The 18,014-nt window shown below is 44.8% G+C and overlaps 1 protein-coding gene across 1 annotated transcript in view; it reads right to left on the reverse strand.

Annotated features, from left to right (window-relative positions):
- fibcd1b (fibrinogen C domain containing 1b) overlaps window positions 1–18,014 on the reverse strand; it is a gene marked incomplete at its 3' end in the record, with an annotated part of 227,426 nt that overhangs the window by 110,161 nt on the left and 99,251 nt on the right. Inside the window, exon 3 of the mRNA XM_083641568.1 lies at window positions 13,558–14,037. Coding sequence (XP_083497694.1) covers window positions 13,558–14,037 — 480 coding nt within the window. The remainder of the gene's footprint in view (window positions 1–13,557; window positions 14,038–18,014) is intronic.

The raw sequence follows: 18,014 nt of genomic DNA on the forward strand, positions 1-18,014 counted from the left end.
TCATTTATAAAGCATTATTCATACATCATTAAGCATTAGTAAGTAAGTCATAAACAGTTATAAACGTTTTATTCATTTTATTATGTGTTGATTGTATTCTCATACTTTGTAAATGATAGATTCACCATTATTTTATAAATAAGTATATCAATTACAAACCATTTATTTAGGAGTTGTTAATGGTTCATAAGATCATTGCTTCAAGGGTTGGATTATTCCTTCCTACAAAAATTGAAGCAAAATACCTAGTCGGATCGCCAACATTTTCTCCCCCCTTGCTTGCTCATCAGAGGTATTTGCATGCATAACACATGTTGAGACAAACAGAAGAAAAAATCTACAAGCTATTAATGCTATTTAGGCTGTGAAAATGCTACCTCATCTGTAAAGGGGAGACTTGTGGGTAGCCATTTTCATTCGTTGTTGGAAAGTAAAATAACATGTTTATGCTCAGCACACATTTCAATCAACAACATTTTTGCTTTAGTAAACACTGATGTCGAGATCTCAACTCACCAATTATATGAATATGTGCTGTCATTAATGAGTGATGTCATCAGTGATGTAACTCGAGCCAATTGTGATGTCATCAGTGATGTCACTCGAGCAATGTTGACAATCATGTCATCAGTGATACCATCAGTGACATCATCGGTGATGTCATAAATCCTTTCTCTGCTGAGGTTACAAATTGGATGACTGGGTTGAGGTCAACACCAAAGAGGAGAAGGCGCCATCGTGAAGACAATGCAGTTCCACAGAGTTTTTCCTGCTATTATTTTACCGCTCTGCTGGCTGTTTGTGGCCATGGCAGAGCTGGCTGTCTCTGAAGCAGAGAGCACCGCTGTTGGTCACAAACCTCTCCTCACCACCAACAACTCCACTGGTAACTCCACTCCCCCTGCCTGGGACAGCCAAGGAGGCTCTACACCCTCTGACTGGGACAGACAAGGAGGGTCAACTCCATCTGACTGGGACAGACAAGGAGGCTCTACACCCTCTGACTGGGACAGCCAAGAAGGCTCCACTCCCTCTGACTGGGACAGACAAGGAGGGTCAACTCCCTCTGACTGGGGCAGCCAAGGAGGCTCTACTCCATCTGACTGGGACAGCCAAGAAGGCTCCACTCCCTCTGACTGGGACAGCCAAGGAGGCTCCACTCCCTCTGACTGGGACAGCTCCACTCCCTCTGACTGGGACAGCCAAGGAGGCTCCACTCCCTCTGACTGGGACAGCCAAGGAGACTCTACCTCCTCTGCACGGTACAGCCACAGAGGCTCCACTCCCATTACCCGGGACGTGCTCATGAGTGTCAGTGTGATGCCACTCCTCTTCCTGATAGGAGCTCTGTGGCTGAAGAAACTTCAGAGGAAGATGTACGTCATGCTTTGCCGACACGGAGCCTGAGGCTGGGGAGAGCGAGGATGAGGAGACTTTGTGCAAGGCGCCGCACAGCCTGGATGGATGATATTTTTGTATGTCATATTGGATTATAATAGGATTTATGTTATAAATTACATTGTTTCATATTGGTTCCCAAACTGTGGGTTAGGGTCCACTGGTGGGGCTCCACTGGTGGTCCACCAGAACATTGCAAAAAAATAAAAGAAATAATTACAGACAACACTTTTTACATATACCCATTAACCCTCAGGATACGCTTTTCGGGAAAAGCGTATCCTCTAGATGATGGTTTTGAAGTCATTCATCTAGTTTGACAGTTATTGAGAGTTGATTTGAGTTAATGAGTTATTAATTTGAGTTAGTGTGGACCAGTGATGTCACTGGTCCACACTTTAACACTCAATAACTGTCAAATTAAATGACAGACTTCAAAACAGTTTACAGTTGTTCTGATATACTACTGATGTTCTAATGATACAAAGCTGGTTGAAAATGGGCAGAGTGTTCCTTTAATTGGAAGCAAACTTCAAACTCAATGAAGCCTCAAATTCAAAGTCCATCCTGTTGCCTACACTTCTACACATCAGAAACTTTTTCCAAAGACAGAAACTAGGATAATATGACCTAAAAACTGTCTGTCATCTGGATGCTAAATGAAGCTCAATAGAGAATCAGTGGAAGAGAGCAACCAGAGCTGATAGTAATACTGTGGAGTCTTGAGAGCTTTTTACATGCAATACGCCTATTTCACATTACACCCAAAGCAGCCATTTTGTGTCGAAAGGCAGGAAGTAACAAGATATAAAAGTGAATGGGAATGCTGCTGATATAAATTGTATATAGGCCTACAATTTATATCGGCAGCATGACCAATAACTTTTGTGTTACTTCCTGCATTTTTTGACACAAAATGGCTGCTTCAGCTGCATGTGAAATAGGTGTATAGTCGCCTGGTCCTGAATCATTTTCAGTGCAAGGTGCAGCGAGAGATGCAGGGAAGCAGGTGGATTGCCAGGTGGAGGTTGGCAGGTGGAGGTTGGCAGGTGGATTGCCAGGTGGAGGTTGGCAGGTGGATTGCCAGGTGGAGCAGGACGACGCTGGCCCACTCTCGTGAAAATGTCATGTTTGCTGCTATCACGCACACACACACACACACACACACACACACACACACACACACACACACACACACACACACACACACACACACACACACACACACACACACACACACACACACACACACACACACACACAGGCGGCAGCCTAGTCTGCAGCTACTCTGGATCACAGAAGAGTGATCTACTAATTATTCCAGACATTAAGCTATGACATATAGGACATAATACATAAGACCAGTAATGTCAAATGTCAAATTCAAGTGGATTTGGTCGTGTGGGAAGCAATGCAGTACCGGATTCGCACACTCTAAAATAATGGTTGCATATGCCGTCTGAATGGAGCGGTGGAGTGAAGACGCATTTACGTCTCAAAAGTCCTTTACGAGACGTAAATGACTTTTGAGACGTAAATGCGTTTTTTTACGTGATTTTCCGAAAACCCTTCAAAAGGCATGAAAGTGATTCACGTTCGCAAAGATTATCCTGTTGAACACAAATGATCACTCCCATAAACTTGTTAACCACAGACCTTATTTTATGCATTTAAGTGAAATCCCCATTCTAAAACCCCCTTCACTTTTCCCCGTAAGTTCCAACGTGCTACTTCCGGGCTCATTCCTGCGGTGCTCTATATGTTTTGAAATGCAATTAGAAAAATTACACTAGTGCAGGGATACAATATTCCAAAACAATATTTCATATGAATGAGTGTATAAGCAATATTATACTTTTAAATTATTTAACTGAATGAATTATTCGTTTCGTTAAGACAGCAAAAGCAACAGAACAGTGTGATCTTCTCCTCCCATTCCAGTCATAGCCATGTCAGATTCAGGAGAATGTCAAGTTTATGAGATAGTAAATACAATACATCTAATTAATTTGATACACCATGATAAATAACACATGACACATCCTTTCCCCCTGCATATATCAAGAGCTTGCTGTTTTTTCATCTCCATTATGCTCTTCCCATTTCAAATATATAAAATATAAATATTTCTTCTGATTTGATTTGATTTGATTTGATTTGATTAAATAGTGTTACACAGTGAGAATACTTGGGTGGTACAGGGAACATTTCCAAGCCTTTGAGTGCATGTCCAACCAGAGAAACTTGTTTGAGCCTTTTGGCTGGCTGGCTGGCTGGCTGGAGGAAAACCCTTTGGCAGACTACTTTGTTGAAACTATGAATGAGTTGACTTTGATTATCAGGTTAATTTACATTCAGGCTAATTAGCAGAAGGTTCTTGGCTACGACCAGTCCTTGTAATCCTGTTGCACTCCTCCCTGCTCACATGTAGCTATGCCCCCTCCTGTCTCTTAGCTGACTCCCCATCCTTTCCTTTGGTACAGTAGCTGTGATCAAGTTTTTTCATTTTTTCTCCCGTTTTCTCCTCACTTGTACTTGGCCAATTCCCCCTGCTGTCCCGGTGTTATGCCCAATTCTGCATCTCCGCCAGGAATTGCATCCCCACCATATTTTTGGGCTGTTTTGACTTAAAAATGGGGATGCAAATCTCAGCAGGTACAAACCGCCGAGATTTTGCAGCGCACCCCCCTCCATAAGTCACCCGTAGTCATATTTAAAGCACCAGTCGGCCTCCATGAGCCATGATTTTAAGCATAAAAGTCGGCCTCCATGCGCAAGGACAGACCCCCCTGGCCTGGAGGTCACGTCTACCCAGTGAATAAATAAAACAGCTCGCACACTGCAAAGGCTCCAGTGAAAATTATTTATTGCACCGTTCTGGTTACGTTTCGAGCAGACTGCTCTTCATCAGACTTCATCACGTCTACCCAGACAATGATGGCATTTTTAAACAGTTACGTTGCCGTATAAATCATTAAAATGTGCTTCCAACGAGGTGGGGATGCAATTCCTGGCAGGGATGCAGAATTCGGCATAGCACCGGTCGTTGCTCCACCCCGTCTGCCGATCTGAGGAGAGCCGTTAGACTAGCACATGCTTCCTCCGATACATGTGAAGTCGCCAGCTGCGTCTTTTCACCTGACAGCGAGGAGTTTCACCGGCAGGACGTACTGTAGCGTGTGGGACGATAACGCTATTCCCCACGGTTCCCCTCCCCCCCTCCTCACTAGTGCAGTGACCAGGACTCATACCCCACCGGCTTCCCACCCGCAGACACGGCCAATTGTGTCTGTACATGTAGGAACGTCTGACCGAGCTGAAGGTACAGTACCACTACCGGGAATTGAGCCTGGGTCTCCTCTCCGCGGTGATAAGCGAGCGCTTAATTACCTCTCTACGCTACCCAGATGCCCCAACCAATTGTCTTTCCTGTGAGTGGTTTCTCCTATAATACTGAGCTCCAGCTGGACAGAGCATCTCTGCTGCAGAAAATATAGCACAGTACTTTCTGGAATCCCGACTATAAGCTCAAGTCTTGGTGGCTTGTCAGAACAGATCATCCAGCACAAAGTGGACTTCTCTATCTGTACATTTGGGGATGTGGCAGAAGCTCCTGAGTCATGACATTTTGTGTTTAGGAAAAGCCCACCTCAGCCACTGGACACACTGGATGGAAGGCAGGCTTGACGTATAAACTGGGTAGCTACCAGATATGACACTGAATGCCCTCAAGCACAAACCAGATGGCAAATGCACTCCTGTGTATATGGTGTTCTAAAGCCAGTAAAGCTGACTTGAGCTACTGCCCCCACGTCTCCGGAGACTCTAGAGTCTAGACAAGTGAGTCTGAGTGGCACTCCTCTCCAAAGTATCAAGTGGCGGAACAGGGAAACAAGAAAAGGTGACACTGATGATGGACAGGAGCTTTGCACAAAGAAGGCAAGAGGTATAGTACGAGACTCACCCGCCATGATTGTGGATTTCAAAAGGGGCCAGCTCTCTTTTGAGCGAGTGAAGTAGGTAAATGTATACGTATGACAAACACTCCACTTTTCCTCATGTTTGCACATCAAACCCGCCTGTTATCATACTGACAGCTACTGTATAATAAATGGAAAAGCAGCTAAGAAACCCTATCACATGTCATATTGCATCACAATATCTATTCATATATTGTTTTGTTTTGTTTTAGCATCCAGGCGTAATCATGATGTTGCTGCATGATCTTCCTGGTCTGCTCTCCCTTTTAATGCATTAATGTCAAGCAAGGATTTCATCCTACCTGAATGAAGAGCCTGAGGGAACAGCTGGTAAGTTCATTTGCCTTTTTACATTTACTAAGAGGATGATCTCGATTGAAAGTAATTGTATGTATTTATTTACCAGGGACAGTGCACATTACTCAACTTTTTTTTCTCTCCAGTTTCCACATCAATGTAAATGTGGTTAATGAGTTAATAAGAAATGTTTAATCTGTAGTCCCAGTCAGTCTAATTGGATTTCTAGTATGGCTTCTGTTCTGTCCTACAGTGGCTGTAATTTGCCCCTAGATCCTTAGCAGAACATTTGAGGGGTTGTGGGTGTCACTTTTCCACCAAAAGTAATATTAGACAAACACTGTACTCACCACGCCTCATATGAAAACAAAAACAAAACACATGGCGCTGTGCGTGGTAACCATGGCACCAAAACACACAGCAGTCTACACAAGTTGCTGCCATAATAACCAACTAGCCAATGTTTGCATTTATGTAGCAAATATAACTACTGGATTGTAACCTACGTGCCTGAGAACATCCACTCTTGCAGAGACACTTTGCCAAAAGGTTTGGGGAAATCACAGACCACAATATTGTTTCTACATTGTTTCAAACTTCATGACAGCAGCACAAACTCTCATTTCACCAGCCACTCAATATAGCGTCCATTGATGGATCAACTGTCTGGTGAAGAAAATATTCTGGACAATTCAGCTCTATCTGAGCAGGCAGGGTGTGTGTGTGTGTGTGTGTGTGTGTGTGTGTGTGTGTGTGTGTGTGTGTGTGTGTGTGTGTGTGTGTGTGTGTGTGTGTGTGTGTGTGTGTGCGCGTGCGTGCGTGCGTGTGTGTGTGTTTGTGTGTGTGTGTGTGTACTGTGTGTGTGTGTGTGTGCATGATAGCAACATTTTCACGAGACTGAGCCCGCGTCCCGCTCCACCTGCCAACCTACCTGCCAACCTCCACCTGCCAACCTCCACCTGCCAATCCACCTGCTTCCCTGCATCTCTCGCTGCACCTTGCACTGAAAATGATTCAGGACCAGGCGACTATACGCCTATTTCACATGCAGCTAAAGCAGCCATTTTGTGTCAAAAAATGCCGGAAGTAACACAATATAAAAGTTATTGGTCATGCTGCCGATATAAATTGTAGGCCTATATACAATTTATATCAGCATCATTCCCATTCACTTTTATATCTTTTACTTCCTGCCTTTCGACACAAAATGGCTGCTTTGGGTGTAATGTGAAATAGGCGTATTGCATGTAAAAAGCTCTCAAGACTCCACAGTATTACTATCAGCTCTGGTTGCTCTCTTTCACTGATTCTCTATTGAGCAGCTTCATTTAGCATCCAGATGACAGACAGTTTTTAGGTCATATTATCCTAGTGTCTTTGGAAAAAGTGTCTGATGTGTAGAAGGCGACAGGATGGATTCAGGCAAAACTTTGAATTTGAGGCTTCATTGAGTTTGAAGTTTGCTTCCAATTAAAGAAGAAAATGGCAACAAGCCTGTTTGTGAACATTTTATGAGAGACTTGCCTTGCAGCTAATACTAGCAACATGCTTCTCCCTATGCAACATCACAGTGGAAAAACCCCACCGCTATTTGGTAAATGTTTGAGTCTCAATAGTCTCAGTTTCAGAGGACGTAAAAATGCATCTGTTTCTTCAGACTTACTTGGAGAAGAAACTTTTTTTTTAAATCTATACTTTTATTTGAACTGGCATTACAAAGTTTAACATTTTAACTTACATAAACCCTAGTCACCTAGCTTTTGTTTTGAGAGTTCTTCATCATTCAGATTTTGCTCAAAATATTGATCATCGATATATCATCGAAATGTAAATCCAGTATTGTGTACGAACTGAAACATTAAATGAATGCATTATTCCATCCGCATTGTACTCTTCTACAGCATCTGTGTGTGTGTGTGTGTGTGTGTGTGTGTGTGTGTGTGTGTGTGTGTGTGTGTGTGTGTGTGTGTGTGTGTGTGTGTGTGTGTGTGTGTGTGTGTGTGTGTGCGTGCGTGTGTAAATGTATGTGCAAGATGTGCACCTTCCTATTTGAGATTGTGAAAAGAAAGTGTGAAAAATGAACGTGTCCTTCACCGGAGAATCAAAACAGATCGGTCCTAAAGCCACTCCAGTCAGATGCCTCCTGCTCCACAGCTCAGGGGCACGGGGAGCGGTTCCTCTCTCTGAGTTGCGGGGTGGAACAGTTCTCCAGGGGGCTGTGGCGCGCACACAGAGCCATTACTAACAGTGGCATAGTCAGCTCTGTGTCATCGTTTAAATCCGACGCTCTGGCCACAGGCGGCCTATAGATCACACCGTCACACTGGGTGTCAGGGAGGAACAGCGGCTGCGCATACGGCGGCGCCTCGCCTCTAAAGAGGAAATCAATCATCTGAAGTTCCTCTGCTGCCAGCACCACCTCCACTTAGCCTCGCTGCCCGCCGCGCTATGCCAACAACACCGCAATAGCAGCAGTTAGGCGGGGCCGGCCTCTGGTGAACCAATCAGCACTCTGCTATAGGATCAACAATACCGTGATTGTTTGAGTGAGATCTTTAACGATAATAGAGTACTGTTAAGCTTAATTTATACTTATTAGAAAGTGTCGCTCAGCACATGGTCGCAGACGAAAAATAAAGTGTCGCTCATGTTGCTGCATTTATGCTTCTCTCCGCGGCGCAACGGTCACGTGACGCTAGAGACAGAGGGCGGCAGAAAACTAGTGCAGTGCAGACAGGCAAGAGAGGGAATGCTGTCAGTGAACCCACGTCGGAGGCAAGATGTAACTGCAGCCGCATATAACGACACACAACCACACAATCACCTCCTCTCTCTCTGGGAAGTTGGTTACGGTGTTCTTTGTGATTTTCACGAAGTCATACATCAAGGACATGCTGATAAAAATACCGGGGACACGCTCATTAATTTCATTTCAGCAAAAACTAAAACAAGGAAGTCAAGCGCGTGCCCGTCTATATAGCCAATCAGACTTGCGCGACATTATGTGACGTAGTCAGCGACACTAGACATTTCACCAGGTAGCAGACGCTGCTCGCAGACACTTGAAAGTGTCGACTCAAGTCCTCATTTCTGTCGGCGACCGTTTCAAAAGTGTCGGCAGACGAAGCATAAATTGGGCTTTAGGAATGAGTCCTAAGACCCGGAAGTTAGCACTTCCTGGTTCCTTTTTTGTCTCGAAGTCAATGGGTTATTTTGGTTAAATGCCTGAAATAAGGTCTGTGGTTAATACGAGTTTATGAGATTACAATCTTTGTGTTCAGCAAGATATTCTTCACAAATTAACACCACTTTTATATTATTTGAGTTTTCTGAAAATCAAAAATTCTAAAATAAAAGCTGTGTTTATTTGTGAAGATGATCTTGCTGAACACAAAGATCACAGTTTCATAAACGTTTTCATAAAGCACAGAGCTCATTTCAGGCATCAAAATCCCCATGCAAAGAAACACGTTGACTTTCAGACGAGGGAAGCGATGGCGCCATGCAAACTCCTGGGTTGGCCTATATACAAAAAGACGCCATCCCTGCAGTACACTATTGAACCTGAGCTGATCAACGTAGACAGTGCCAAACTGAATGGGTGTCTAATGATGCTTTCACCCATACATGCACTCTGTCTTACACATAGCCTACTGTGCAGGCATCCTGTTAGCTCTCAGAATCTTTATCTTTATCTTTATTGTTTATTTGAACAGGGACAGTACACAATAAACATATTGCACCAGAGATAGCTAAGAGCTCATTTACATCTGTAGTCCCTGGGCGCACAGAGTCCTGTGCGCACATAGTACATATCAAATACAGAAATAAAAGAAAATCCTAGTGTCTAAGCAATCAATATACATGGTACAAAAAATGATAATACTTACTATTAGTAATATATAACATATAGGTAGATATGAATGTATATATGATATGAATGTGCAAATTGTTGTCACTTTCTTGCTTCATGACGGGCACAGCCTAATCAGCAGTAGTCTTTCTTCAGACACAGTGCTAGATACTGTATAAACAGCACTGTTTCCTCATCCTCCTCACAGCTGTTTAGAATTCAAAACCACCATCGGCACTATATTTGCAGGTAAACCTAGAGATTAGGTTCATGCACTAAAAAGTCTAATTGACGTGGTCGAGCTGGCATTGGATAATGAAAGAAAGTGTTTTGATTTTGCTGGAACACTGTTTTTGTGATATTTTTTAATGAATGCCATCAATTAGCATACTTTGGCCTTGCATTTCAAGACAATCCGCATTCTTAAATGACTTGCAATGGCCAAACCCATTGCTCCATCTCTGCCTGGTGCACAGAAATAGCATATCAAGTATTTCTCTACACACCCTAAAAGTAAAAGTGTTAGTTCTGAGAAGATCTAATCTTGGAGCAGTAGGCTGCCCCTTTTGGACTTGTGAGAGGAATACAATAACCCTAAAATATGAAAGCATTTTCCCCTCCTCATCTAATAATCAATTCCAACTGCAGCAGGGAAGGAGAACAGAATCATATGCAACACCTTCTGTTTTATGCCCTCTCTGTCCATGTTCTGTAGCCAAAAACAATGCAGTAACAAAACAAGTACGTCATTTCTGAACATTCATGACCTATTTGGCTCTAGGAAACGGAATATAACTGATCTTATTTTGTTCATACAACGCAAGGAAATGTTTATCCTGTATACTGTAATCACGTATTATTGCAACTTTATGATCAATAGATGATGTAGAGTATAGACAATGACAAACAGAACATCTGGAAGGGGTTATCATTAATAATATCACATTTGCACATCATCAATGGAAAACTGTCCTGAATCCGACGAGACATCACTGATCCCAATATGATTTTGGGATAGACATAGCCAGGTGATCAATATCCCAATCAACAGGATGTAAGACAACTAAATATGCACATAATGCTTTGGGTAGGGATGGCATCACTGTCCTAAGTCCGATGAGCCATATCTCTTATCAGTACAACTTTTGGATCAATAGATAAGAAACACAACTCTGGGGGAAGGGGGCGGGGGGGGGGGTGGTGGGTGGGGTGGTGGGGTTGGGGGGTAAAATGACATCCCCAATTGATAGAAACCTCAAACCATCACTCATATCAATGTGACGTTGGGCTCAATAGATATACAGTGAGTAGGTGATGAAAAGCAGCACGGATTTGCTCTTTTCAAAATGTCTGAGACAGACTGGAAAAGATTTGGCAAAGAGGGGAGGGCTTAAACGACATCACCGATCGATAGGAAACCCTCCTGAGTGCGATAAGGTATCACTCATGACGGTGGAACGTCGGGTTCGATAGATAATGTCTAAAAGACAGACAATCAGGAAAGGGGGAGGGACTTAAATCACCGATCGATAGGACGCTCTTCACAATGCAGCTTTAGGATCGCTCTCCTGAAGGTGATGATCCGTCACTCATGTAAATGCAACTTTGCGATCAAGACAGCCTATCAGGAAATGACATAACCGATCGATAGGAAAGTCTCGTCCGGGTCCATCATTCCTGTGAATGCAAGATTTTGCTGACATTTCTGGGACGAAAAGACCGGCCGACAAACCAGCCTGTAGCCTACTAGCTGCTGCGTTAAATATGGAATTATTTGCCTATCTAAATGCAAGAGGTTGTTCAAACAATTTGAGAGCATGATTTATCAATTTCACGTTCCGATTTTGGACCCTTGGACTCAAAAAGCCCCCGCGTGTGCTTAAATTTGCTCTGCTTTGTCCTCAAACTGTACGCTCACACTCAAAAGTTTTCTGTTTGGACAGGTTTCCTGCACGCACACTCAAAAATCCTGTGTTCACGCTTACATTCGCTCTGTTCACATCCTCTTACATCCTCTTGCATTTAGATAGGCAAATAATTCCATAGCTACAGATACAAATGAGATCATGAGGGATGAGGGATGCTAATCTACATTAAATGTTAGGCGCAAACTTGTCGACAAGGAGTCAAATGAACATTGCTGGAAGCAATGATGGCTATATTCATCTGTGTGTGATGAGCTCTGTGCAAGCACACATTATCAAAGTGCTTTGACACAAAGGGGAAAGGGGGGCCTAGGAGACATTTAGCACCATTAGAAAGGCAATGGGCTAATGACATTTTAAATTAAATGTCTCCAACACTGTACAATGTAAACTTTCCTTTGACTTCTTACAAATATTTGGACTTTAAAGGCCTGCGTTTTCAGAATTCCAATATACAACTTGAAGAATAAATACACGCAAAATAATGTCTCTCCCTCTCCTCCAATATTCAACACTTGAATGACCGGCGTAAAACTCATATAAACCCTTTTCACACATCTGATTATTCATAATGCCTTTAGCTCAATGAATATAACGAAGACTTTGCTGACAGATCAATATTTGTGGCAGTTGCGTAACTATGGAAACGTAATCACCTGAAGTAAAACTCACACCCAGAGTTTACAGCAGAGTTAAGTCAATTACAGCATGGCAACAACAAGCAAGCAAATGGATGCGGAGGAAGCACTTTCTCTGCTACTAAATCCTGACCCGGTAGAGTCTGATGGGGGTTGCGACACCTAATTGGATTTGGATGATGGCACAGGATGGCGCAGGATAGAACAGACAGGCAATGCACAATCTGCTACACCACTTTCACATCATGTCCTAATGGAGACAGAAAGGGCCGACCTGTTACACAAGAATGAAAATGACCGGTAGAAGCAACACGCGTGACGCGTCTTTGTCTTTGCTATTTGAATGTGTTGACACACACGCTGCCCTCACTCCGGGGAGAAGCCGGAGTGCCAGGTCGAAGTAAAAGGAACAACCAGTGGATAACTGCTTTTGAAATTCAGTCCATTTCTTGTGTGAGATTTGGTCATAAAATATCTGAGGCTATAAGTGTGGGTTGGAGAAGAGGAAGATTTAGATTTTTTTTTTTACATTTAGATCAGTGGTTATTGCTTATTACACTATAAGCCAGTGGTTCCCAACATTTTTGTCTTATGGATCCCTTGAGCTGTTTTGCCATGAAAATAGTTGCAGTTGAATTTAGTTCAGCGCTGGTCAAGGAATCAGCACCAGGGACAGCCACGCCCCCAATAAGCGTCTACATGCATCATGCCTCACTGATTACTGGTGGTGAGGACCACAATGGAAATAAGCCCTCGGACTTTTTTGTGTTTTTATCCTCGGTGATTGATATATTGTCTGTTCTTTCATTACTATATGTACTGTTGTGTTATTTTATTTTATCACCAAATAAATTCATTCATTCATTCATTCATTACTGAGGCTGCTTTCACACTGGGAACGATTGCTTTCTTTCCTCTCCGTTCCGCTCTGCGCCCGGGCACGATTGCCCCCCCTCCCCTCTCCCCCGCTGGTCAGCTTTCACATTGCAACATTTCTTCGGCGCTCGGGAACGGAACAGAGTGCACTTGCGCCATCAACTACGCCTGGAGTGTATCCTCGCCCGTGTGTTATCTATGTCGTTGGGAAATTTTTCACTATATGCGCAAGCTGCTCAAGTACCCCCCCCCCCCCTACGGGTACAGGTACCCCTGGTTGGGAATAACTGCTAATTCACTGCACACTGATGTTCTATTGTCACCATCATCTTCATCTTCATCATCATCATCATCATCAGCCTGGTGTAATATTGTGCGTCAGAAGAGAGAGCTCTGACCTTGGCGTTTTTCTCTCTCTGTGACCATACAATGATGTGATTGTGGCCCATTGTGCCTTGCATTTGACTCGTGTGTGTGTGTGTGTGTGTGTGTGTGTGTGTGTGTGTGTGTGTGTGTGTGTTTGTGTGTGCGCGCGTGCGCGTGTGTGTGTGTGGGCGCGCGTGCGTGCGTGTGTGTTGTGTGTCTCTCACCTGTATGAGGCGTCCCTGCTCTGTCTGCAGTGTGGTTAGGTCTTGTCCCAGGCTCCCTTGCCCCCTGCGCAGAGACTCAAAGTCCATCTTCAGCTGCCCGGCGTGCGCCGACAGCTTGGCCACCTCCTCGGCCAGGCTGACGAGCAGCGCCCGGTCCTGGCCCTTCACCGACTTCAGGTCCGAGTCGTGGTCGGTCAGCGAGTGGAGCAGCGACGTCTGCACGCCCTCCAGGCGCAGGAAGTTGCCGTTGTAGTCGGGACAGTTGGGGTCGATGAAGATGTTGATGCGCGAGCCGTCGCCCCGCTCCACGGTGACCAGGGCGTTGGCTTCGTCCTGGTTGGTCGAGATGTGCGGCAGGCCGTCGGACATGGGCGGGGCCTGGTAGTGGTTCATGAAGAGGACGGCGCCGGTCACGGTGACGGCCAGCAGCACAGCCACAAAGAGCAGGATGGTGCAGAGCAGATAGCTGCAGCTCATCCTCTAGAAGGAGGAACAGGAAGGAAGGGAAAACACACACAGTCGTTAGAACATCACAATTGCTCTACTTGCTAAATGCATTTCATCCCAAAGTCATTACTGTGGATACGTCTGCAGTGCCAGATGCTTCCTATACTGTACATCAATGATCATATCCCCTGTCAAATCACAGTTTCAAATGATTTATCGCGGCAACAGAATGCAAATCCCTTCAACTGTCAGACTTGTTTAACATCAAAAGTCCCCCAAACTAAACCAAGCGAGACCGTTTCTGTCTAAACATCCACACTGTCATTTGAGTTTCCGTCATGAGGGAGGGAGGGGGGGGAAGGTGTGTTTCAGAGAAATGAAAATGACAACCAAAACAAGTGACAGCAGGATGCAAATTGTGAAGAGCAGCGTTCTCTCAGAGAACGAGGCAAAACTCCAGCACGCTGTTACATTGTTACAGTGTTACATTGTTACAGTGTTAAGCTGCGTTCACACCGACCTATCAAAGTTTTTCGCTGGCATCGAGTTTACATACAAAGTCAATGCAAACAAGCGATTGAGCGTATATTCGCCCGGGAGAAAAATCGCTGGGCGTCCGATAGGGAGAAAATATGCTCGTCGCCCGAAATGAAATATCCCAACTCGAGCAAAATGACGCTGGCATCAGTCGCTCGCTGTTCAACGCTGATTGGCTGCCATGTTGAGAGTGAGTCAAGGATCACACTGGCTTGGAACAAACCGCTGGTTTATTGTGTGGCAACAAACCGCATTGACAGCTGCTTGACAGGCTGACAGCTGACATGAAGTGAAGTCTGTACTACCGGTATAGAGCTCGCATTAGGAGCACGCTGATAGGCTTAGCTTGTAAACAACTACGGTGGCTCGTAGTGGACAAACATCATGACATTGCGTAACGTTATAGCCCCCAGATCTCCGTCAATTTGTGTGCCTGTTGACGAGCGATTTAAACAGAGCGACAGAGCGATTCCAAAGGGTTGAATCAAGCGACACAAACTGTGTGCTAATTCACATTATGTTCCAACACAGGGGTCAGCCAGTTACTTCCTACTGTACACTTCCTGTGACAGTACAGTATAGTGAGCAGGTAAAACAGAACACTTCCTGTGACAGTACAGTATAGTGAGCAGGTAAAACAGAACACTTCCTGTGACAGTACAGTATAGTGAGCAGGTAGAACAGAACACTTCCTGTGACAGTACAGTATAGTGAGCAGGTAAAACAGAACACTTCCTGTGACAGTACAGTATAGTGAGCAGGTAAAACAGAACACTTCCTGTGACAGTACAGTATAGTGAGCAGGTAAAACAGAACACTTCCTGTGACAGTACAGTATAGTGAGCAGGTAAAACAGAACACTTCCTGTGACAGTACAGTATAGTGAGCAGGTAAAACAGAACACTTCCTGTGACAGTACAGTATAGTGAGCAGGTAAAACAGAACACTTCCTGTGACAGTACAGTATAGTGAGCAGGTAAAACAGAACACTTCCTGTGACAGTACAGTATAGTGAGCAGGTAAAACAGAACACTTCCTGTGACAGTACAGTATAGTGAGCAGGTAGAACAGACGGTGTTTTGAACAGGAAGTCGTAACTTAACTGGGTCAAGTGGGCGGGGCTACATAAGGTGAATAAGAGGCCTGCATGCGTTTATAAATCGGCGCCATCTTGCCACTCAGGACAAGAGAAGCAGCAGTGAATAGCAGAGAGCAATATGGCCACCTATATGCATGATTAACGATGCCTAGCTTCCCTGTATCTTCCTCCACTGCTCCTGTTCTTCACTGGATTATGTGCCATGAGAGAATTTGTGAGCAGGTGTGTGTGTGTGTGTGTGTGTGTTTCTGTAAATGTCTTAGAGCAGTGATTCTCGAACTGTGGTCCGGAGACCACAGGTGGTCTGCGAGGCTCCACCTGGGCTGGTGGTACTCATCAGCTGACTGCCATCAGCCTATCGGCAAATCCACTGTTTATCTGTTGTGTCACATCAATTTTGTGCTGGCTAAATGTTGTGTTGGTTATTTCAGTGTCCTCTTTGAGACGCGACCCCCAAAAAACTTTGGGACCCCCTTCCCGCTGTTGCCAAACCCAACGGCAGTGCACACGCATTCACACACTGATTTCACTCACTCACCAAAATCTTTTTTTATACAGTTTAAATATAGTCAATAGTTTGTATAGCATTATAATACATTGAATCATTGGTATGGGAGAGTTGATCATTTTTTCTTTCTTTCCCCCGCTTTTTTGACAATCATCCCACGACCCCCAAAAATGATCTGGCGACCTCCCGGGGGATCCCGACCACTGGGTTATTTGGGTGACTCGCAACAGTAGCCCTTCCCAGCTCCAGCTGCATCACTCTGGCATCATGTAAGAGAGCGCTGTGCACATGTGTAGTGTTGTCACGGTTTTCGGTACTTCGGTACTTAGTCGGTACTACATTGTTTTCGGTACTTCAGTACCTGTTTTTGCATGGTACCGAGGGTATAGATTTCTTTTTTTTTTAATTCAATAAACAATACTTGAGGGCTACATGCCACTGGTGTTGCACTGTCTGCACTCACTGCCATACAGAGTTGAATGTAAGAAGTAAGCAGAAGCACATTGTTTTGTTTTAAAGTTGAAGGCTACGGGGTCATGCCTATGTTCCCCGGGTTCTATGTACCCCGGGTTCTATGTTCCCCGCTCCTGCTAAAAAGGGTTCTATGTTCCCTGGGTCCTATGTTCCCCGCTCCCGAAAAAGGGTCCTATGTTCCCCGGGTCCTATGTTCCCCGCTCCCGAAAAAGGGTCCTATGTTCCCCGCTCATAGCCTATGCGTAAAGTCGGCGAGTGCAAACCACAATATCTCGAGGTTGTGAGACTTCATTGACAGACTGCATGAGGGAAAGCTCGAGTCTATAGGCTCAGATAGCCTATATGCACACATTCAGCAGCAGGAGCAGCAACATGCTATCCATAATATTACATTTTTCAGAGAGAGAGAGAGAGAAAGAGAGAGAGAGAGAGAGAGAGAGAGAGATCAATATTTGCAACATTCACGCAGCACAAATCGCCTCTGCCTATATAACCCACAGACATGCACAAGTTCTGTAAAGCCATTCAAATAAATTGTTTAATTTCACTTTCCTCTGCAACAGGCTACTTCCCACAGGCTACTTCGCAAGCATAATGGAAGAAGGAAAAATAAAGCGAAATAATAAGTGTTATATCACTACATGGCCGACATGCTTCTCTAGCCTCTGTATAAATGTAAACTTTTGCAAGCCGAACCCCATATTTTCAAGATGAGCCAGAGAGAGCCAGAGACCCGAGGCAGTGCACTGTAGTATGGAGTCACGCTGAAAAAGGTGCGCTGTCTCTGGGCAGTGGGTGTTGGGTGCTGGGGGTGAAGTGGAGGATGGTTGTGGAGGCGTCCGGCGGTGCGCTACTCGCCGACTTTACGCATACGAGCGGGGAACATAGGACCCTTTTTCGGGAGCGGGGAACATAGGACCCGGGGAACATAGGACCCTTTTTAGCAGGAGCAGGGAACATAGAACCCGGGGAACATAGGTACGCTCCCGCCGGTCCTGCTGTGGAGCAGGGTTAGCCGGTCCTGCTGTGGAGCAGGGTTAGCGGGCCCTGCTGTGGAGCAGGGTTAGCCGGTCCTGCTGTGGAGCAGGGTTAGCGGGTCCTGCTGTGGAGCAGGGTTAGCCGGTCCTGCTGTGGAGCAGGGTTAGCGGGCCCTGCTGTGGATTTTTTTTCCCCACCGTGCCGTCGCTTCACATGGGTTTTCATGTAAAAACGGCAGACAGTGTGTACATCACACTCATTTCACTCTCAAGTTCCCAAACATCCAGTAGGCCTAATGATGCATGAATTGTGTTCTGGGCTGATGTTATAAGGTTCCACGTAGGTATGCCAACAGAGACGTGAAAATTACTGGCTATAATAAATCACAATTAATATATGGATGTTTTTTATCGA

Source organism: Poromitra crassiceps (genome assembly GCF_964638095.1).
Source record: "Poromitra crassiceps genome assembly, chromosome: 8".
In the NCBI taxonomy this organism is placed as follows: domain Eukaryota; kingdom Metazoa; phylum Chordata; class Actinopteri; order Beryciformes; family Melamphaidae; genus Poromitra; species Poromitra crassiceps.